Source organism: Chaetodon auriga, chromosome 7 (assembly GCF_051107435.1).
Source record: "Chaetodon auriga isolate fChaAug3 chromosome 7, fChaAug3.hap1, whole genome shotgun sequence".
Taxonomy (NCBI): domain Eukaryota; kingdom Metazoa; phylum Chordata; class Actinopteri; order Chaetodontiformes; family Chaetodontidae; genus Chaetodon; species Chaetodon auriga.
In genome coordinates, this window is record NC_135080.1 from 8,261,139 (window position 1) to 8,283,719 (window position 22,581).

Below are 22,581 nucleotides of genomic sequence, written 5' to 3' on the forward strand. Positions count from 1 at the left end.
AACACATGTTTATTTGCTCCCCTATCTATCTGGACAAGTAACCCGAGGAATTTCCAGCCCCAACATAACCTGTTTGGTCTGTAACCTTTCTGTAAATAACCCTGTGTGTCCATGACATGGCGAAAACAAAAGGGAATACAAAAGTAGGTCTATACTGACATCTACTGTTCAAATGATGTCACTACAAGCGGTGGATTAAACACTGGACATGGTTTCTTTAAAGGAAAAAAAAAAAGGAAAAAGTAATTGAAACTAATGACAAAATGGGCCAGGACAAAATTAGATTCGGAAACCATTTTTTATTTTGTAAATGGGTTAGCACTCAGACTGTACACAACAGATATTTTCTGAGTTTGACCCAATAAAACCAAAAGGAGCATCCAGAGACAAGGGAGCAAGGTGGTCTCCCAACAGCAGAGGAGTACAAGGTGAGTAAAGCTTGTCTTTCGTTTTGTCCTCGTGAACGTCAGTCATCTCTCGACGTGACATCTATTGTCTAAATCTTGGTCTAAAAAAAGTTTGGTCTCCTGTTTCAGGTGGACCACCTTGCTTCCTGCCTGTGGCATCCTCATCTTGTCAAGCAGTCGCTCTTGGTGAGTGATTTTTGTACAAAAAGACAAAAACTAAAAAAAAACAAAACAAAAAAAAAAAGTCAAAGACCACATTACAGAACACTTGAATAACAACTGGGGAGGGAAATAAAAACAATGTGTAGTAATGCCAGAACAAACCCCAAAGGTACGACTCATTAATTCAACATGAGCGCTGTTTTCCCCAAACAAACACGGGCACGTCGATCTGCCTCGTAGTTATACGTTAAGAAGTACTGACTGAATTCATGCCAAGGTTCAAAACACCTCCCTTCACTTTAGCTGGCAATATATAGTGCTGTGACCAGAGACGGACAGTTTTATACACTACACGTGTTATAATGACCACATTAGTCCATTTATCATACGTTTCTTCTAGTAATACAATATATTAAATAAAAAGAATAGGCTAAATCTCTCACGACAAAGCTATGCAGATTATCATAGAAACTGATGACAAGACAATCTATTGACACACAGGCACAGTGCACAAGCTTGCAGGCAGGAAATGGAAAAGAAATCTTTGTAGTTTTTAAATAGTACAAAAATGCTTTTTTATTTATTTTTTGCTCCGAAAGCACAACTCAAAGTACGAAGCCAGACCTTTAATCTGCTTTAATGTGAGGAAGAAACAATAGCGATCATAGTTGTTGCCCCCCCCGAACAAATACGTGGCGTATATTTAGCGCAACATCATAAGACATTCGCTTGACTCGCGGTTCTTCAACCCTTGGCTGAGAGTCAGCAGTTCTGCTGGCATCTTTTTTTTTTTTAATCTTTCTGTGTTTGTATTCATTGAGTTGCCTTTTTTAGTCAAATACATTTTATTAATGCATATTTGGAACTCGCACTGTGCTCAGGCAGTGGCACACTGAAAACATCTGATCATAAAATGGGCCAAATCGGATCTGATCATGCACACCGTCGCCGTCGGCCTCTTTCCCCCTGCAGCTGGCTGTGGGTTGATCCTGTATTTTTATAACCGTAGCAAATGCGGTTATAATCCAGACATTGAACTCGGGCCTGTGTTTAATCAATGCCAGCGTATCTGTGAGAGATGACACATCCCTGGAACGGACAGAGTGAAACCATAAACCTTGAAAACAAAACTTTACAACCACTTGCAGGTCAGACATGCAGAATGAGCTATTTAATGAGACTAGCCCACAAATTAAAAGGCCAAACTAAAAAAAGAAAAAAAAAAAAGCAAACATTTTCACATTTTAACAGTTGAACATGAAAATAAGAAAAATAATTTCTATATATAGTCAGGTTTTTTTTTTTTCTTTTCTCATAATTCAATACTTTTTGCAATTCAAACTATAAGCACAATAGAAAGTAGAATCTAATTTCATATATTTACCAAGCAATCATCATTATAATAAGAGATTATTCTTAATCCTCCTGACTGGTTAAATAAAATAACAATAAAAAAATAAAATGAATCTCTTATGACCTAAAGATCAACTCCTCGGGTGTAGCAGTAAACATTTCATGAATGGAACCAGAAATGAAGCACAGTCAAAGTGCGCTCTAACCAATTGACACCTGTGTGCTGTGTTAAATGTGGAGTTAAGGGCACTGGAAATCAAAACTCCTGCAGGGTTTCTCGCTCGATGCTGCTGCTGCAAAAAAATGTTTTGGGTCGGGCTGGGGTTTTCCCCGGCCCATCATGCTTTGCTCTCGGTGGTATTTGTCTGTATGACACTGTTGTGTTCTGCAGTGATCTCCGTCAGGGCGTTTGATAATTCTGCCTCGTCCAGTTTGCCTTTCTCATCAGAGAAAATCTTCCTGCAACGGAAAGAAAACGAGAGAGTGCGCATTCAGAAAGCTGGTCGTCTGTGGCGAGAACACACACGTTCTCGGCAAACAAACACTTTAGCTGAACACAGTTTGAACCATTTATTCTCAATGATGTCTTCACCCAATATGTAAGAAGACACTGTTGGGACTCAGAGGTCTTTTTACATATTTCTTCACCACCTTGACAACAGTCAAATAAAATTAAACAGATAATGACAAACTCATAGTTCATCCAGTAGCCTTCCAGGTCTAACACAATCTGTTTAGCAAATGTAATCAATTAATCAGTTTGGCTCTGCGTCAAACAGGCAGTCAATGAGGGCTTGTGGCTTTTGATATCCATGTCATCTTAAAGCAGTGAAGCACAGGATCTAGATCCCGCCTGCAGCTCCTCTCCTCTCTGCAGTTCACAAAAACACCGTCGTCTAGCCTCTGTTCTCTTAAGCAGAGCTGCACAGTTGGTGAGGATTTAGGCAACATTCACAGGCACACTTGCTGCCTGAGACAAAACATTTTGTCATTAAAATAAAGCCCCTTTCAGACATGGAACACGTAGCTAACTGGCTCCACGGATCTGTTGCAGTGAGTGTTTTGTCATTCAGACATGCATAGGTGCTGCGGCTTTATTCAGACATGACAGGGCTGTTCTGGAAACAGCCACGATGCCTGTGCGATATTGCCATCTGGTGCATGAGAGGGAGTAGTGGCGCCGCTGAGCTGGAAAGTAATGATGTCGACAGGCTGCATCACTGATTGATTTTAAAACATATTTTTCTCCCGAAGTCTTTATTAATGATGATCGTGAACGACAGGGACGCTCGATAAATGCCGTCAATTTCATCGCTTATTAGAGAATTCTCTCTATTTTCCAATGTCAACGTGTCAAGTTGGGGCTCTTGTTTAATTAGCCTGCTGTTTGTTCAGACTCTGTTTGCTGGATATTCCTATTTTTATCTACGCAGCTGGACATGAATGAAAGTCAAACATGGGAAGGGAGACTGCGGGTCTGATTAGTGTTGGTCGAAGATTTTGTAACACACAGCAGGGAGAAAAATCTCCTCTGTTCAACAGCGTAAAGCCGCTTTACACTGTTTCCTGCTTTATTTAACAGATTTAACTTTCTTTGTACATAATGATACATGTGCCTCTAATTGGTCTCTCTGTATTTAACAGTGATCTAGACTTTACATTAAGGCTGGGTTATGCTTGTATGACGTTAGAAGGTTAGAAAGTTACCTGTTCTGAATCTGAACAGCCACACTCAGAGGAGGGGTGGAAAACCGGCCGTCACAGAGGGGCATGAGGCACAGTAATCATATAAATATGGGCACAGCAGAGCACTGCGAGAGTCTCTCCTGGAGGACAGTTTATAGCAATGCACACGTTTGTAAACACAAAGCGACAGAAATGGTTTTAAGTAGAACTAGAGAGAGAGAAGTTGAAACCCTGCTTGCTTCCTCTGCACCTCTGCACACCTGGCCAATCAGTGCACAAAGTGGGCGCGGACGTCGGATTGTCTGACAATCCGACAAAGACTTCTGATGAAGCGTCCCGGCAGCTTTTATTCGATTCAGACTTTGGCATCTTGGACGTTTGACAGAAATGTTTCTGGGTCTGACAGTAATACTGTCGCCGCCGTTTTACACTCCTGCACGCTGAATTCTCGTCACTTTTATGTAACAGGCTGCATGTCTGAAAGAGGCTTAACTATTCTTGAGGTGAATGTTGCAAAACTGGAGACCCCACAATGGTTTCACACGAGCATAAACAACAGAACCATCATCTCACTCCACTGTCACGATCCACAACATCTTACTAGTAATCATCCCAATGTCATTACCACAGTTTACCATTACAATATTTCATATTGTGTGATCAATGGCAAGATGCGGTGGTGAATGAATGGGCATACAAGTCACACACTCGCGCGCACACACGCACACACACAAACATACAGATAAACCTCTAGAGGGAGCCGTACTCATCGTTGACAGGAGGAGCAGTCTTGGCCAGAGTCTCTGATGCCTCCAGAACTGGGCCTGAGGGGGGGAGGTCTGCTCCATCTCCATTGGGCAGAGAGGGGGCAGAGGGCGGGCTCTCTAAGCTAATAAGGTCTGTAGGGGGCAGGGAGGGTCTTTCTGTCCCGTTCGTCAGCTCTAACTCTAAATCCGCACTTTTGGGCCCCACACGTGGGGTTAATAAGTCATACGTGTCTGACGGCGATGTGAGGAGATCATTTGAGATCAGTGCCTCATGACGGGCGGGGGCCGGAGCAGAAGTGATATGAGTGACAGGTAAAGGAGAGGGGACATCTGCAACGAGAGGAGCAGATTCTTCAGCATCCTGGACTTTAAGAGCACCGTAGATCACTGAAGGAGAGCTAGTTGCAGCATCTTTGGCAGTGGGTGTGTTATCATCAACAGTCTGGTCAGCTGGTTTATTAATCGTGTCAAAGGCTGTAAGGCCACGCCCGCTGAGATCTGGGGCCGTTGGATTTGAATCAGGGTCTGGTTTTGGACGGGCAGTGGTCGCTAGAGTGAAGGCAGTTTGTGCTGGTATCTCGGTGTCTAAGGCTACGGCGTGTGGCAGTAGAGGAAGCTTGGTCACCGGTGGGCTCGGCGCAGGTTTCTTGGTGTCAAGAATGGGAGAGGACGATGAGGGAGGCGCAGCCAGTGGAGATACAGGGGGGCTACCTTTAGCATTCAGAGCAGCGAGTTTGGGAGAGTGTCTACGCTTCGGTGGTATCGGTGTCCCAGATTTTTGAGCTCGAGTCCGTTCAGGGGTACTAGGAGGAGTGGTCTTTTTCTCCTGCTCTTCCGGGGCGTTACTTCCTCTTTGCTCTACTAACGGGGCCATTTTAGCTTCAACGGCAGAGGTGGAGATGAGGGGAGTCGGCGGGGCGGTGTTCGACTCTGGAGTCGGGGCCGGGACAGGGGTGGGTGAGGGGTCTGATGGGTCGTTGGCTGGGGTAGACAGGCTACAAGTGAGGGTAGTGGTCTCGCTAGAGGGGCTGTCCTGAGCGGGGTCAATTGTTGCAGTGGCTGTGTCAGAGTTGGTGGCTACGGAGGAGAGGGTGTCCAGTGCCAGAGCAGCAGTGTAAGCCGCCAGCCTGAGAGAGCAGGGAGAGAACAGAGACACACAGACTAGACACCAGGGTGACTGTGACAGAGGAAGGGTGGCCCGGACGAGAGCATGCAGAGGGATTAGTTGGCTCAAGAAATTCACACAAACATAGACAAAGCAACTAAAAACAACAACTATTAAGCCTAGTGAGAAAAAGAAAGAAAGAAAAAGAGGGGGCGTCATGCTGTGAGTGGACATTAAAGGATACATCCCATACACACACCAACATGGAGTACGCTGACTAGGAAAACTAATGTACTAAAAAAAAAGCACCAGTCTTCCTGCAGAACACTACAGCACCACGCAGGATCACCTATAAGGGTTAAACAGTACCAGTGACAGTCTCATACTGTGTAATCTAATTTCCGGCCTGCTGATATGAGAGATGGGCTTGCTGAGGTTGTCAAATGGCTTCATGTGAGTTGAACACACTCAAGAGGACGAAAGCCTTTCTGTGTCTTTAACTGGTATTGCTTCAACCTTGATACAATGAGACAGAAAACCTCCAAAGGCTGGAGAAGAAACACAAAGTGCAGTAATCCCTCTCAAAGGGGATAAAAACAGAAAAGCAACACAGTTCAGTGGACTCCACTCAAGAATGACCTGAACTTTTCAGTATGAAGAGTCAAATTTGGTCCTGTTGAATAAGAATTATTCTTTGAAGTGGAGTGCAGTATACAACGGCTAAAAAGACTTGAGCGGTAAAAAGGCCGCGTGCTGTATGTCGGGTTTCACTCACTCTGGCTCTGTGAGAGGTGTGGTTTCGTTGGGTTCTGTCGGTCCTGCTGCGTTGTGATTGGCTGTGCACTCGTCCTCTGTTCTGACTTCCACTATTGGCTCTTTGGACTCATCTTTCCTGTTGAACAGAGAGACAGATATCTTTATAAAACAGCGACAGAGCACTTGTGTGAGCCACAAGTCTCAATACTGGAGTCGGCCAACTTATGAAGAAGTACATGTGTCTTTTACACATCATTTGCGCCTGGCATTAACAATCAATGATCTGATCTAGTTCTTGTGTTTACACTACGTGTTCTAGTTGTCCTCATTAAGATTGAATCTCTGTCCTCAAGACCAAGACCTGTGCATCAATAATTTGAGGTGACGGCGTATCAGCCCCAGACTCCCTTTAAAAAAGGTATATTTTTGAGTTGTTGAGTTAGTGGAAACTTTCTAAACTTAGTGAAACACTGTCAACAACAAAAATCTTGATTATTTGTCTCCTCTTGTAAATTCGGCAAATGTGCTACATTTAGTTATTTCTTTTAATAAAAAAATATTGTGTCAGTTCGTAGATGTGTGCAAGAGCAGCTCAGCTGCACAGATTAATGCAGCACACACCATCGCAGACATTTCTTTGTGTGTATCATGTACTTCCCACCCATATTTCTTCCATTTTCACTCTTTTGGCACAGAATAGATGTATCATCAGTATATAGAGGAATGTCTCTCTCAGCCTTCTCGCTTGCTCGCTCTCTAAATTTGAACTACAACCTCTATTTCATGTTACCTAAGAACAGATATCTGTATCAATGCTGTGTTGTGTACAGATGCCAGCAGATTGTACAGATCTGACACAGTGCCAGCCAGGCTTCCTCCTGCTGTGGTTGGCCAGATCGATCACATTTCGATCAAAATGTATTTACACCTTGCAGTAACGTGTTTTCCCTTATCCAGATAAGGTGTCCAGATACAGGTCACATTTTAATATCGGCTGTAAATGGGGTCTTAGTGAAACCGGGAGCATGAAATGTGGCGTAAATCAATACACAATGCAACCTCCCACTCAAATTGATTCAAAACTGCCTTATTGTGCGCATGAGAGTATTTGTTCAATGCTCCACTTAAAGTGAGCATCCTTCATACTTTCACTGAAGGAGAAATCCACTCTAAAAACTTCATCTCATTTATGGACCCATTTTATTGATTTGTGTATTTTTCCTGTTCCTGTAGATACTGACTAAGTGGACCATAATGCACTGCAGTCACAAGACGTTGATTTTCCTCAAGAGGCACAATGCTCTGTTTTTCTTAATGGAAACATTTCCCCAGTTATCTCTTCCTTCATCAGCCTTAACATAAAACCTTCAGCTGAAATTGTTTATCATCTTCAAAGTCAGTCCTTGAAAGGCCTTCTGGGCAATGTTAGTGAGTCATTAATTTAAGAACAAGTGCAGTGAATGAAGGCAAAATGTAAACAACAAAAAGATAAACTACAACAATTTAGATCTAGAAAAATGATGCCTGAAAGACGTTTAACATCACAGATTGATTACTCACAACGCAAAGAGGGAGTGTGCTTTTTACTTCGAGTGATTTCCTACCAAAGTCTACTCAAAATCTTCTACATTTAGTCATTGCTCTTCAGAACTAGAATATTTGAACTTGCATGAATTGATTTGTCCTGATCCAGATCACATGGTAATGCCAGCTGTAAACATGTACAGTAGTCGCTCGCTAAAAGCTCCCCATGACCTCCTCAGGGAAATACTGTGCAGTGTTTCTATCAGAGCTTGTTTACTGAAAACGGCTGTACTAGAAACAACAGAGATGACAGCAGCGAGACTGAAACAAAACTAAAAACAAATCATCAGAAAGTTGCTGAAAAGCTCCGCAGAGATAAGTTTGTCACTGCAACTTTAACGGCATCTGTGCTGCTTGTCTGTTGTTGTGGAAAATGTCTTTTAAACCGCTTAATCTTTTAACGACATTCTGTTGTTTTGTGTGAAAAGCGGCAGACAGCAGATGATGTACTGGCTGACTTTGTCCCTCTCCTCTTGTAAGGCAGGAACCTGGGGTCACGGCCCCTAGATCTTTATTTAACAGGAAGCTGTGGTCAAGGCGAAGCAGCTGAAAGTAACTAATTCTAGCGAGCACACCCCTCAGATACTCCTCTCTGTGTATGAAGAGTGAGGGCAGCTTTAAATGAAGAGTTTCAAAAAGGAAATTGGGTCTACAGTATAATTAAATCCTCATTTTAATCTGGCCAGGGCTCATTGTTTGAAAGACTGTTGACCTGCATGTAACTGCTGTCACTAGTACTCACATGAACGCCGCCTTGCCCTCCTCCAAGTTGTGTCCTTTGGTCCCTGTGGCGGATTTGCCGCAGAGGCACATGATGAGGCCACATTTGTTGACAAAGTAACAGGTGACATCCACAGCCAGCAGCAGGAGCACAAATACTACAACAAGGATCCCTGCCCAGAGCATGATGCCCATGGAGAGCGCTGCCTCATCACCCAAATCTGCCAGACAAGAGACAAGAGAGGGAGAGTGCTGAACAACTGTAGCGTGACACAGCTTGATAGAAACAGCCATGAACAATTGAATAAAGTGCTGCTATGCTACTGTCAGCACAAACAGTTCCATAAAACAGAAACGACTCACCTGTTACGAGCACTGATATGTTCTAGTTGGCTCAGCGTGAGTTTAGCTGCAGTGTGAGGTGTTTGTGTAGACCGCTGTGTGCTCAATTATTAATATGACTTCATTTTAAATATGAGGCCTGTTGAGGAATTTGTAAGCAAACGGCTGCCCTTAAGAAGACATGAAAAAAAAAAGTACGTATTCAACCCATTTATTTGGTATTAGAAAGACGAGCAAACCAAAGCTTACACTGCGTTGCTAGTTACCCAGAAATTCTGTGGACAAAGTGGACACGAGGCTTTTCCAAATATCACAAAAGGCTATGATGAAGCTCCACCGTTTGTGTGAAGTCCGTTTTAATAACAGCTGACTGCAGAAAAATGTCCTGTTTCTAGATGAATGTAACTCTTTTGATACAAATAATTAACAGGTAATCAAGATCTGCTAGGGAATCAAATGCAGCTGAGTAAAGCACCCTCCAATACAAATGTAGAAAAACAGGTATTTTTGAGTGATATCTGATACACATTACATGCATGAGAAATATCTGAACATTTGTCTTAATAAGCACAAAAATAACAGTTTCCTTATGATAATTCTGTATACAACTTGTCAAAGTGTGCCAATATTATTATTACAAACAGGTTTCAGTTAGGCGGTTCTGTTTTCAATATGTAAACGTTAATGTTACAAACCTTTACAGAGCATCTGCATGATTTTGTAAGCGATTAAAGGATATAATACAGTGTTTATGTAAACGGACAGGCCCAGCTCTCAGCCTTCAATCTGTTCTAGGTGCTATTTTTTAATATAACCTCATTTCAATTCCACTATTGTTCATTACTGGTATTCCTCGCTGTTGTCTAGTACTGATGACTAGCTGTGCTAATGCTGAGCAGAGAGAATCTGTAGGAGGCGGAGGATTTCCACTGCCTTTGGTTCAACACGTCTGTCTGGTCTGCTCTGAAGCTACACAGCACCCTTTTCTCACCCATAACAGAGACACGTCTGTCATGGAAAAAGTCTGTTTGAAGGAGTGAAAGCGTCCAGAGAGACAGCCAGGCCAGAGAAAGGCAAGCTCTCCTCTACAGTTATGGTGTGAATTCCCCACGAAAACTATGAGAGCAGGAGTACAGTGATGAGGGACAAGATGAGTGATGCCAAAGTGCATGTCACAGATGAACAGCCCTGAGTGGCTGAGGGAGGGGAGCAGCACAACCCCGAACACACCAAAATGCACACAGGTCGAGACGAAAATGTTCACGTGGTCCACCACACCAATGTCCGGGACCAGGCAAGAGAGCAGGAACATTGAGAGAGGGGATAAAGAGAGAAGAGAAAAAAGGAAGAGGAGGGGGGGAAATGAAGGGAAACAAAGAGGAAAAAAAGAGAAGGGTGGGGAAAACAGAGGAGGAGAGAAAGTGAAAATGTGTCAGGTCTGAAAACCAAAAGTAAAAAAAAAAAAAAGAAAAAGAAAGCGATTTCTTATATTGAGGGAGGAAAAAATACAGCAACACATCAAAGCAAAAAGCACAGCACAAAGGGGAAAACTACACCGTGTTGGCTCGATGGTGACTCAGTGGTGGGTGAGAGGGAGATGTTTTAGATTGGAAAATGAATTAGAAAAGAAGTGAGAGAAGACATAATGGTCTGTTGGGATGTTTCAGCAAAGCACTCTGCACTGTCTAGCACCTAAAGGGAATCTGACGAGCTGTTTGGCTTTCGTACGCTCGCTAAAAAACCTTCAGCTGCAGTTAAGACCTCGAGGTACAAGTTAATCAGTGGTTATTGAGGGTCAATTTAAAGGCTGCTTCCACACAGGGACAAACTATCCACTTTAGCTGCTATTTTAACAGTAAACAAAGCTAAAGACAAACAACAGTTATTCACAGGAAATCATTTCGTCCTCTGTGGAAAGAGCCTGTCCCAGTTCTGTGAGCGCAAACTCAAGCTCATTTAGCAAGGGCTGTCAAAACTTTCAAGTGAGAAAATTCAGCCGGAAAATCATTTCTGGCTCGCTGCCGTCCAGGAAATCTATTTTTTCTGTAGATTTATTTAGTTGTCATTCACCTTTCAGGGCTGGGGAGTTAAAAATAGAACGTGCCATTGTGGTTTCGAGCTTTGAGTTTGGCTCCTCACTTCTCTGGCTGTTTAGTTCCAGCTTTAGTGTGAGTGACCCTGAGGGAGGGTACCTGGGATGGCGTCTGGCTCTGTGGACGTCCTGAAGGACATGGTTGCTGGCTGGGACTTGCCCTTCTGATTTTCTGCCACCACGTAGACATCATACTCCGTGTCCCATTCCAGACCGCTGAGAACCACATACTCGCTGTCGCTGGGCAGCCGGATTTCTGGTTTCCATTCTGGAGCCTGTAGCTATGTACACACACACACACACACACACACACACACACACACACACACACACAGATACACAGCGCAGGCATTTAAGGCTGCAACTAATGGTTATCAATTCATCTACAGTTTATTTTCTGGGATAAAATGTCCTTCGTCTTTTTCGACTGGCTTCATTGATTAATGGGTTACGAATCATTTGAGCTCTGTCATACTCACTGGTTTATAACGGACGAGATAATGTAAAATGGGCGAGCCGCCGTCGTCCTGCTTGATCCAGCTGACTTTGAGGGAGTTGCCTTTGGGTTGAAGTGCCCCTTCGAGTTTAGGAGGATTGGGATTCCCTACAGGCAGGCGAGAGCAAGATGGAGGTTATTTCCAGGCTCATTTCAAAGATGCAGAAGTCTGCAGGGTTATTTTATTGGGAGAAGATTCTGTCAGTCCACCTTTAAAATGATCGAGCCAAATACAAAAACCTTGATTAGAAATGAAAGTCTTCAGTTTGAAACTGGCCTCTTTGTTGTTGTCCTTTTAAGTCGCTTGCCCTTCCGTAATCGCTCGCCTCAAGATGGTATGTCTCAAGTCAGACTAATTACCAAATGACACACAGCCACGTGTTTATCTGATTCAGGCTGAGCTGCTGAGTGACGTTCAATCAGCATAAAATTGCTGACTGACATCCCCCAGTGTCATTCAAGGCTTCAGGGAAAAGGGCTTTTTCTCGCTGACTGCACTGTTTCTGTTGCATTTCACAGGATAATAAATGGGTTTGCCTGTAAAGATTACCACATGCTGGAACGTTTATGCAGTAGAACCTACTTGTAATTCGCTAAACTACATTCTCTCTTTCTCAAACGCATTCGATTGATTTCCAGAACTGATGTTAAACACCTAAACGATGCACAACAACAAAGTAAAGTAGAAAGATGGCATCTGTAAGACGACGGATTCATTTATCTGATCACTGTCTTTGGTTCTTTGTATCCATCACAGACTGACTGTGCTGCTCTGACCTGTGGGGTTCCTCAAGGGTCCATCCTGGGCCCTTTATGGCACATTCCCCTTCAGTTTTGGCTGCGTCTCATCGTTGCTACGTCGATGATTTCCAGCTTTATGTGTCCATGAAACCCACTGGAAACTTTCAGATCTGGCTACTTTGTATTAATGAGATCAGTGCCTGGATGTCTCCTACTTTTCTGCAATTAAATTACAAGAAAAGTTCTGGTCTTTTCCACACATCAGACTTTTCAAAAGTTTCACAGCACTCACTGCACGCGTCTTAGTTTCCAGAAACCTTGGGGTCATTTTTTTTATTCCCAATCGAGAAACATTTAAAGTCAGTTATTCATTCCTGTTATTTCTTAATTAAGAAACACTTCCAAAGTACGCTGCTTCTCCTCTCCGACAGCTTGGGGAAATCATTCATTGTATTCTCTCCTCCAGTCTTGATTATTTTAATGCACTGTATTCTTGTTGAAGCCAAGAAGCTGTTGCACGTCCACAAATAGTCTGAAATTCTGCCCATGATTAGAAATAGAGTAAGTGCTGGCCTCAGTTCACTGGCTTCCTATTCGATTCAAATCCTTCCAGTTACTTGTAAGGTGTTTCAGTTTGGCTCCACTGGTCATGATGACCAAACTCTTCCTGTCCTGACTCCCAGTTCATGGAAAAGCCTCCTCTGGGGGTCAGATCAGCAAACTCTGAGTGTTTTAAACCTAATTTCAAGACAAAAGCATTTGATGCTTCTCTGCCCTGACTTGTTGTTTGACTTGTTTTGCTCATCTCATGTCAATAAATAAAAGTACTTTCTAACCCTGCCTTAGAAAAGTGCTGAATAAGTAAAATATTACTTAGTAATTTACTGACAGACAACAAGAAGGAGGTGCATAATGGTTAGTGTTCATACTCTGACTCATAGTATTGCTTGCATTCAAACCCCTTGTTAAATCAATCCAAGTTAGTTGATTTAGCCTTGAAAACATGGAAGTCAGGCTAGGGTTAAACGTGTTAAACAATATGGAGGATACAATGCACAGGGTAGCAAATTGCTCTCAGCATGAATACTAAACACTCTTGATTAAGAACCAGAGCAAACACAAAAGCAGCAGTTTTTTTGCAGGTAGGTGGGGTAGACATTGATTAGAATTCTCCTGTGATTAGAAGAAACCGTGTTTATTACACCCTTGATTTATAGTAACACATCCTATAAGGAGGAGAGGTAACATCCCTTCAGGAGGTGAGCTATCAATACTATCCGAGTGATGCAGATATTAAACACTCTTGACTGTTATGTATTACCATGAAGACAGCTCTGGCTCTCTCTCATTTATCCTGCTGAGGCAAATGTCTACATGACTGATTAAAAGGATTGAGGTAGACATACATTACATGACTGCATAGAAGCAATTAATGTGTTGTTTAACTGGGGAATTCTCCAGTTAAATTTAGGGATTGTCTTTCAGAAATCTGCATCAAGGTTACCTTCTGCATAGTGGAGGGGGATCGTCAGAACCATGCAAGCCAATTAACAGTCACATGAAATGACACGTGAGAGGTAGAAAGAGGGAGACGGACGTGAAAGACAGAACAGACGACAAAACAAACAGGTAGAGGACAAAAATAATGACATGGAATCACAACAAAGCTTTTCATGCTAATAAACACAACAACTGAGCACAGGAGTTCCTCTGGGTGTGACAAGTGCAGCAGACGTCTAAAAGCTTTATCCTCTTGACTTTACAGACTTTATCGTTTGCAAGGTAACTAATTAATCAATGCTGATGGGCCTAATCCAAATGTAAACATTCCCAAATTACGCCAAAAAAGCTGGAGCCCGACGGGGAATGTGTAGCATTTGAAATGCAGAGATTTACCGTTAATTCATAAAATACTGCCATTTAGCCAGTTAATTCATAAGCTACAAATCAAAATGATATTCATACTTGGATAACTCTGCTGTCATCTCGAGAAATGAGGGTGAAGTAAAATCTACAGTTAACATACACAGAGCAGTTTGCACTGACGCTCAGGCCATACAAGGTCACAGTTTGGAGGAAAAATGTAGACGTTTTGCTATGCTTTAAAGTTATCACAAATGCAGCTAATCAGCAGGGATGACGGGGTTATCCTGTAGGGAGAGAGACAGCTACAGCGGTAACATCTAATCATCTATTATCCTCACTACAGAACAAACCTGTGTCTTCAGAGAAAAAATGAAAAATGCCGTCTAGGGACATGAAAGAGAAGATATCAGGCAATCAGAATCAGTTGTGTGCACAAATGACTACCTGAATTTCAGTAATGACACTTCACTGAGGAATTTAGCAAGACTCATTTCTGGCAGACTGCACCAGTAAAAAGCAAAAGGAAACGAAACATTTTATTTCATAATTGCCACAAGGTTAGGATCAGACAGGGGCAGCACACACCAGCTGAAAGGCTGTTATGAGACAGTGTGCCAAAGCTGGCGTGACGTGAACATTGTTTTTTAAGTGTATTTCACGGGAATATTCCAGCAAATGTAGCGTAGTTATTCTAATTAGTCTTTCATTATTAACTGAATGGATATCAAATAATAAACTGGTGTTACAAAATGGTAACAAAACATTTGGATTTGGCCTGCTGTCTCAGTCTGTAGTAAGAAAAATGTTAAGTCAATAAATAATGGAGGTCGTACTAACAGAAAAGCCACTGATGCACTGATTGTGCCTTGGCATTAATTTTCATCATATTTGTGACATTGCTGCAGTATGTTATGGATCTGTCGAACAGGTTAGGACAATATGTGTTAATAACAGCAGAGAGACAGAGAAGACAAAGCAAAGCTGAAGTGGGTGAGACAAGCACATGAATGAAAACTGTTAAAAAGACCATAATGTGTAATTTGAATGAGATTAAATTTATCACAGAAAAGATGTTTTTAGCAGTCTTTTTCCAACTGAATCCTGATGAACAGCATTTTAAAGCGCCTAACATATGGCAGGTGGACATTAAAATGAGAGCTGAGCAGAAAGAGAGGAGGCACTTACTTTTGTAAGAGTGGCCTGATGGATACAACAGACAGATGAGCAAATGGATGGAAAGTACATGATTAAAATGATAAAACTGGGATATGAGGAGATGATCAGTATGCAGACAACATTGAATCCTGTCCAAAAATGAAAATGGGATCAATTATGAGTCAATAGGCACATTCAGTGTGAAGAGCAGCTTCTCCTCCCAAAAACATGCATCCCCCACCAACAGAGGGGGCTAGCAACTAAAAAATGGGTTCCAGATTCACTCCAAGGCAGGTATTTAAAGAACCAAGGAACAGCTGTTTCATACTCTAATTCATGGTTTGCATGCTCATAATGAGACCACTATACTGTGAAACTGCATTTTAAGTGATCATGTGACTGGATATAAATGACCTATGTGATGAAATCAAAGCACAATTTAACGTGTAAACTAGCAAGACTGTGTTCAGCCAATCAGACTAAATGATGACAAGTTTTCCTGAATTCTTAGATTTAAATGTTCCTCCACTGAAACAAAACTGAATAAACAGAACAAGCAGGTCAGTGAGTCAGTTCCTCTTGTCAGTTTTACTCCTTGACAAACTTGGAAGAGGACAGACTGAGACTGAAAAGACACAGTTGGAAGCTTTTGTGTCGCTGTCCAAACAGCCTCAATGCTGAGTTGTGTGTTGCTGTGCAGCAGCGGACAGGCTCTTCTCTTCACTGAGTTTTTATAGATCAGTTATGGGATGGACCGGCACTTTGGGTAATATGTTTGTGAAGGCAAAGGTCAAAAAGGAAAGATGAAAGCTCGGCAGCACGCTGTAAACCGTGCAACAGGTGCCACTTACGGACAGGCTCCGTCTTGAAGAACTCAGCGGGGCTCCTTTCACCTTCACCCTTCCCGTTGATGGCTGACAACTTCACTTCGTAGCTGGTCTCTGGCTTCAGGCCTGTGATAGTCACCTCGCTGATGGAGCCTGGTACAACAGACGAGAGGCAGAGCAATCCCAGATGAGAACACCTTGATCATTCTGATTAGGGGTAAAACAAACACGGCCCCTGTTCAAACAATACATGCATAATTAATTCTGTCGCGAGTAAACACTGATTAGCTAAATTCTGGTTTCATTCCGACAATGTTTAAACAACAGATAAATCTATTTAGAGACGGTCTAAAAGGTCTAAACCCAGAGATACACGGAAACAGAAATAACTGACAGCTGTTTTAAAGCCACCATCTTTCAGCGTTAAACCTGCACGCATGGATTACTTCTGAGACTAGGATTACTTTCTGCATATCATACATAACATTACTATTATCGTTCATTTATTGTTTTTTATCTCTCGTGTAAAACCTCATAACAAAAGTGCTTTATGAACATTTCATTGGTCGCAGCACTCTTAATTAAATGTGATGCTTTTTAAACGTAGTACTCTTTCAACAAAAGTATGAATGGCAGATATGATTTAAACCCATCACGTTATTAATATGGATATTTTGACAATATTGACAATTATCTGCATATAATAAACATGAAAAATCACATTGAAAATGGCCAAAATATAATAATCCAAATGTCTAATCCAATATTATGCATTGCATGAGACAAAAGCCTGAAGACATGTCAAACAAAACCTTACAAAACTCATTTTCTTTGCTTTTAACTGTAAGTTGCTCCTATGGTTCCTGTTGTGATTGGTGTTCTTACCATCTTCATAGACCCTGTGCACCCAGCCGCCCCTGCCCTGAATCCTCCACTCTGCTCTGTATTTCAGGACCGGAACACCTCCAGTGGATTCAGGCTCCTCAAACTGGATCAGCGCTGTGGTGGAGAAGGGTCTCACCTCACTGATGGATGGAGCTGACGGCACCTCTGGTAACGGGAGGAAATGCAGCGTGATTACAACAAAAACGGTAAGATTGCAGCACAGCAGCGCTGTCAGACTCATTGTTCCATTACGCTAACAGACTGAACTCGCAGCTCCTCGCAGATCCAAAATGCATCTAAAAGCAGCTTCGGCTTTGAGAGAAATCTATGATTTGTGACATGAATTCAGTTTCTCAGCACTAAATGCTGCACACTTGACGTCATTTCAGAAAAGAAAAATAAAGGCAGGAAAAACATCAAAATGCTGCTCTGCTACAAGTACTATCCCAAGTCAGTGTTCAGTGATGATAATTGCCCAAAAAGCAGCAGAAAGCAGTGAGCTGCTTGTTTTGATTTTGGTAAACCTTTAAGCTGGAAAAAGACAGACTTCAGGCTACGCTCAACCGAATGTTTCAAGTCAATGGAATACTGAAACATTAAGTAATGCTGCTTTTGAAGGAGACGCGAAATCAAGATGAGATCAGACACTTATGACTACAATCCCTAAATATTCCAAATTCTACACAATCAGCTGACAGTCAATTCCTCGTTAACTTTCACGTTAGTCAAGACACTGACTACGTTTACATGCACACTAATTTTCTACATTTATGACAATATTCCGAGTTTGATACGGGTCACATGAACAGCACTTTCCGTTTGGATATTCCAAATAAAGCATTTTCCGGGTTTTAGCAGCATTCTTTGGACATGCATGCAGCACATTCACAATAAGAGTCTCAATTGGGGTTTTTATTGCAGGTTGTGACACACATTTAGACATGATAAACAACATCAGCTTCATGTAAATGGAAATATTTGTGAAATATTCCTTTTCATTAGTGATGTAAATAGCTCAGTAGGAATATCATTTTACCTTATTTATTATAGTAATAAGGGCAAAAAGGGAATACTCTGTGCACGTAACTATTTTAGCCACTGAGAATGGCCACGTGGGCCTCACACTGGTGGCTGTTCTGACTTCACACACTCTGGTGTGAGCACAGTTCTGTATTGCATCACTTTCATCTTGGAAATGAAAAGGCAAACTGTGATTAGTGTGGTCGCCCATGTTCCGCTCTGAGGGAAGAACGCGGTCTTTTCAATTCATTTACTTCAGTTTGTGGCTTAAAAGCAACATTATCTCTGCTGTCTGTTCCATTTGTCTAATGTCCTGGTGAATGTTCAGTCTGTGGTATCAGCTGGCAGTGAAGTGTTGCTACTTTGACATATTGTCTTTTAATTCACAGTAGAAACACACTAAAACCTTAGACGTGTACAATAACACATACTGTTTTACATTTCAAGTGAAATCCTCAGAGCTGGTGGATTTTCTAAACAAGCAGCGCGATGGTATGTAAATTATCTGATGTTGGTTCCATTTCCTTCTCATCTCAATGTATCATCCATCTAAACAAGCACTGCATGCTGTAATCTCACATTGTGGTGGATGTTTTTGGTCTAATGTGGTTTGAACATGAATGAAAAATCTCTTCCTGAAGCCTGGAGCCAAGCACATTCCTCACAATTTCATTTGTGTGCTGCACTGACATTTACCATAACTACTGATTATTTATTATCACTAAAATAAATGTTCCGAGCATTTATCGAAAATGTACACCCTACATGAGCAGTGATCCTATCACCAACACCCCTCACACACAAATAACAGCAAGGCACCATGAATCACAACTGACCGGCCTGGATGAGGAGGAACTCCTTGGACTCTGTACCCATCTCATTCGAAGCAGTGCAGTTATAGCTCCCAAAGTCATTTTCAGACTCGGGGGTTATCTGGAGGAAGGAGGGGAAAAAAAGGAAGCAAGTATATGAAGGGCAGCACACCAAAACAGATGAACAAACTTGTGTGTCAAACACTCTGAAGGTGACCTTTTTGTTTGTCCATTAGAGCAGCCTATTTTTATTTGTTGCTGTGAGCTTTCCTGCAGCTGAATTATTCATCAGATTTTTTTTTTTCCACAATGGAGCTGAAAGAAAACCCTTCACTTCAAGTCTATGCTCATGAAATCTTGATGACATAAGGGGCGTGTGTGTGTGTGCACACGCGTGTGTGTTTATTTTAGGGACTGTAAATCCTGGTTTGACGCGTATATGTGTGAGTGTACCTGAAGGTAGCTGGACGATGGCGTTCTGTAGATCTTAATGTTGGTGGTGTTTGAGTTAGGAAGCTGCAGTCCGTCTCTCAGCCACACAATAGATACATCACTGGGATGAGCCTTGACTTCACAGCTGATATTGACAGGATTTCCCTCCCAGGTATACACTGCCACTGCACCGTGGATCTTAGGGGCATCTGGAGAAAAAAAGTGTTCAGTACAAAGTTTTTACCAAAGCATTTTTGGTTTTGTGCTCTGTAATTAAAAGTGAATTTTAGAGCTTTATATGATCAGAAATTGCTCATTTTATTCTGTTAAAAAGGTGCATTAGCAGCTTCCTCTAAGAAAGAAGGAAATACTTACAGCGAACCTCCAGATACGCCGGCTGAGCATCCTCTCCAATGGCGCTGCGTGCTGTGCAGAGGTACTGACCAGCGTCTGTGTACTTGACATACTTAAGTGTGAGGGAGGACACACGAGCATCACTCCTCACCACCACATTTCCATCCAGACTCTAAATGAGAGCAGGAAATAGCTTAGTTTAGCAAAAACAGCCCATTCGCATCAGTTAGTTTCCACAGCCATATTTGCACATTTACATTATCAGAGCACATTTCTGCAAAGATGTGTGACCTGAAGAAGAAGGAGAAGAAAAAAAAAAGCTTGTCTTTAATGAGCAGAGCAGACATTACATTAATGAAAAAGGCAGCGCGCTGCTCTGTGAAGATGGGGGAAACATAAGGGCACAGTTGACAGTACAGGGGAGCTTATCAATAATTGATGACAGAAGGCACCAGAAACCATCTCGAGCTTTTCACACGGAGGGCTTAGCAACTTGTGAAATACGCTGATGCATGACGCCAGACTGCAGAGCATTACCTTACATGCCAAGCTTGCACTTTCATCTTGAAGACACTTAAGGCTTAGTGTCAACGCACACAATCATGTTTTTTTTTTTTTTTTTTCAGCAAAATAACATTTTAAGTTAATCACTTGGGATCATTTGTGGTCTGCTCGGTCGCAGTGCTCTCTGACGGCACATTCAGCACATGCCCCGGTTTGAGTGATGAAGGGCAGATGCCAAGTCACGCAGCATTTGAAACCAGGGATATAACAACAGACAGCTGGCTAATGAGATGTGTAAATGACCCTCCTGCTCTGGAGATACCTGGTTTCATTAACTCAATATGCAGAGTTACAACATCCGACCATAAGTGGCTTCCTGACCTTCAGGGTCAACAACTCCCGTATTGTTGTGGTTGCTGCTGTCATGTGACACTAAACTGTGGGTGTAACGTTTCAGACAGACCACATTTCTCCTATAAAAGGCGCCATTTCCCCATCAGGATATTATGAATTAAAACTTAAAATATATTATAGAAGTTGTAAAAAAAAAATAAAATAAAAAAAAAAATCTTAATCTAACATGACTGAAGATTTGGCCAATCACAGTAGATCTCAAACTCAGTGAGTCTCAAACCAATCAGAATGGTGCAGTTTATTTTTAGGATTTGGGACATTCAAGTCTTTTTATATTGTACCCTTTTATACAACAAGCTTTGGTGTTTCCTGTTACAAGGTGCTGCAGAACTGAGTATCCATGCCCTCCCTATTGGTTGCTTTCATGGCTTTGATCCAAGCTGCAGGCAAAACAATGGCATGGATGCTTTTACACATATTGAATTAGGGCCCAGTCTGGGCAGCCATGTAAGAGAAACCCTCGTTAGTTTGTATTCAAATTCAACGGACAAAGCATGTCTGGGGCATTCATTATGCATAGCGGGTAGCAGGACCAGGGAGACACTTACATAACACTCTACCCTTTTATTCTGACCCCTGTGCAGAAGCATCCTGTGGTACTGCTTCTGACTCCTGCGTCTGTGCAACATGCCACACATGTACAAACATGTTAGTCACTACGCTGCAACACTGAGCCCTTTTTGATTTTGTGCTCCTGCTTTCTGGAGGATGCAGCGTCAGAATGTCACCAAAGCCAGAACCACACATGGACAGCTTCTCAGAGGCTCCAGACGCACACCGAAGACCATAATGAATACATACCAGAGGGAAAATGTGTTCGCTGCCATTTAATATTATGATTCATTAATGTTTTATAACAATGGTTTTTCAGTATGAATGCATAATGCACCACAGTGGCTGTCTGCCCGAGGTCATTATTTGTTGACTTTACTGTCTTTAAGATATAGATACAGAACCATTCTACATGTCTGTGTGAAAAGCTAGTGCAGAATAAGATAAGGGAAGGAAATAAAGACTTTCAGATCAAAGCCCCTCTAATAAATCAAACCAGGATGACAGCAGAGCTCCCAAACAGCTTCTTCAGCTTTACCAGCAGAAGAGAGAGAGACACTGATGGAACATTAGAGCATAACACTGAGAATTCACTGAGGACATGTTACACTCATGTCTCACCAAATCTTAACTGGCCCAGCATACAAATGCACCTTCCCCTGAATGTACCTTCCCTTCCGCTGCCTTCTCAAATGAACACTCAGCTGCCTACGCATTTGCAACAAACATGCTCAGCATGCTCATACTCCTCTGTGCGGTTTGTAATGGGATATCTCACAGAGACACACTGATCAATTCAGACTGCAGGTAGACTTTAAAACCACACACTTATGTCAGAAAGGGAAAACTATTGTTGCCTGATCCATTAATAGAAACCAAAACACTCACAGCCTGAAAACACAAATGATAGAATTTGAGAAACAGTTAACTAATGCATGTTTCAGAAAATAAAGTAGCATGACATAACTGTGTTTTTAAGCTGTGTGTGCTTGTTTTAGAGAAAAGTAGCACTTGCTTTGGATTATCTTTATCCGTCTTGAAAAACAGAGCAGCTTAGGGAACTGGGATACATTTTCTACTGTTTGGGCTTTTTGGGGCAGCTGATCACTCATTCAAATGTCCAGAATAATACCTTTTAGCCTCAATTTCTAGCTAAAAGTATATAGCAAAAATGTGCAATGCTACTTACTTCAACAGCTTTTTACTGCTGATGCACAAAAGTGTAAGTGCCACCATGTGTAACACACAGTTTTACACAAACCTAGTAATTACTGTCAGCATGTGCATGGTGAGAAAGGTTATTTCTCACCGCCTGAAGCGAGGAGTGTCTGATAAGGTTATTCATTCGAGACGTTTGTAATCACAGGTGTTATTAATGAATGCATGTCAGATGTCAATATTTAGTGGTTGTGGGAAAACAGTGAATGTAAAAAATACCCATTCTAAAAACCATCACAGGTTGGAGTCAAAGGGAAAGACCAATTCGCTTGATGTGCAGAGCTCCCTGCAGTTTAAAATAGAAAGGCTATTTGAGGAACCAAATGGTCTA

At 42.0% G+C, this 22,581-nt stretch overlaps 1 protein-coding gene across 15 annotated transcripts in view; it reads right to left on the reverse strand.

Moving 5' to 3' along the window:
- Positions 1 to 279: 279 nt before the first annotated feature.
- Positions 280 to 22,581, reverse strand: part of ncam1b (neural cell adhesion molecule 1b) — a 73,313-nt gene continuing 51,011 nt past the window's right edge. For 4 of the 15 annotated variants that reach the window (XM_076736005.1, XM_076736002.1, XM_076736003.1 and 1 more), the window contains 13 exons: positions 19,584 to 19,734; positions 19,230 to 19,417; positions 18,801 to 18,897; positions 16,945 to 17,109; positions 16,084 to 16,212; positions 15,263 to 15,277; positions 14,428 to 14,460; positions 11,454 to 11,578; positions 11,075 to 11,255; positions 8,563 to 8,761; positions 6,256 to 6,372; positions 4,375 to 5,502; positions 280 to 2,381 (listed from right to left, as the gene is read on the reverse strand). In XM_076736005.1, coding sequence (XP_076592120.1) covers positions 2,261 to 2,381; positions 4,375 to 5,502; positions 6,256 to 6,372; positions 8,563 to 8,761; positions 11,075 to 11,255; positions 11,454 to 11,578; positions 14,428 to 14,460; positions 15,263 to 15,277; positions 16,084 to 16,212; positions 16,945 to 17,109; positions 18,801 to 18,897; positions 19,230 to 19,417; positions 19,584 to 19,734 — 2,649 coding nt within the window. In that variant the 3' untranslated portion in view covers positions 280 to 2,260. Of the gene's footprint in view, positions 2,382 to 4,348; positions 5,503 to 6,255; positions 6,373 to 8,562; positions 8,762 to 9,077; positions 10,079 to 11,074; positions 11,256 to 11,453; positions 11,579 to 14,427; positions 14,461 to 15,262; positions 15,278 to 16,083; positions 16,213 to 16,944; positions 17,110 to 18,800; positions 18,898 to 19,229; positions 19,418 to 19,583; positions 19,735 to 22,581 lie in introns of those variants that run through there. The other 11 variants (XM_076736007.1, XM_076736006.1, XM_076736004.1 and 8 more) reach the window with 8 other exon arrangements.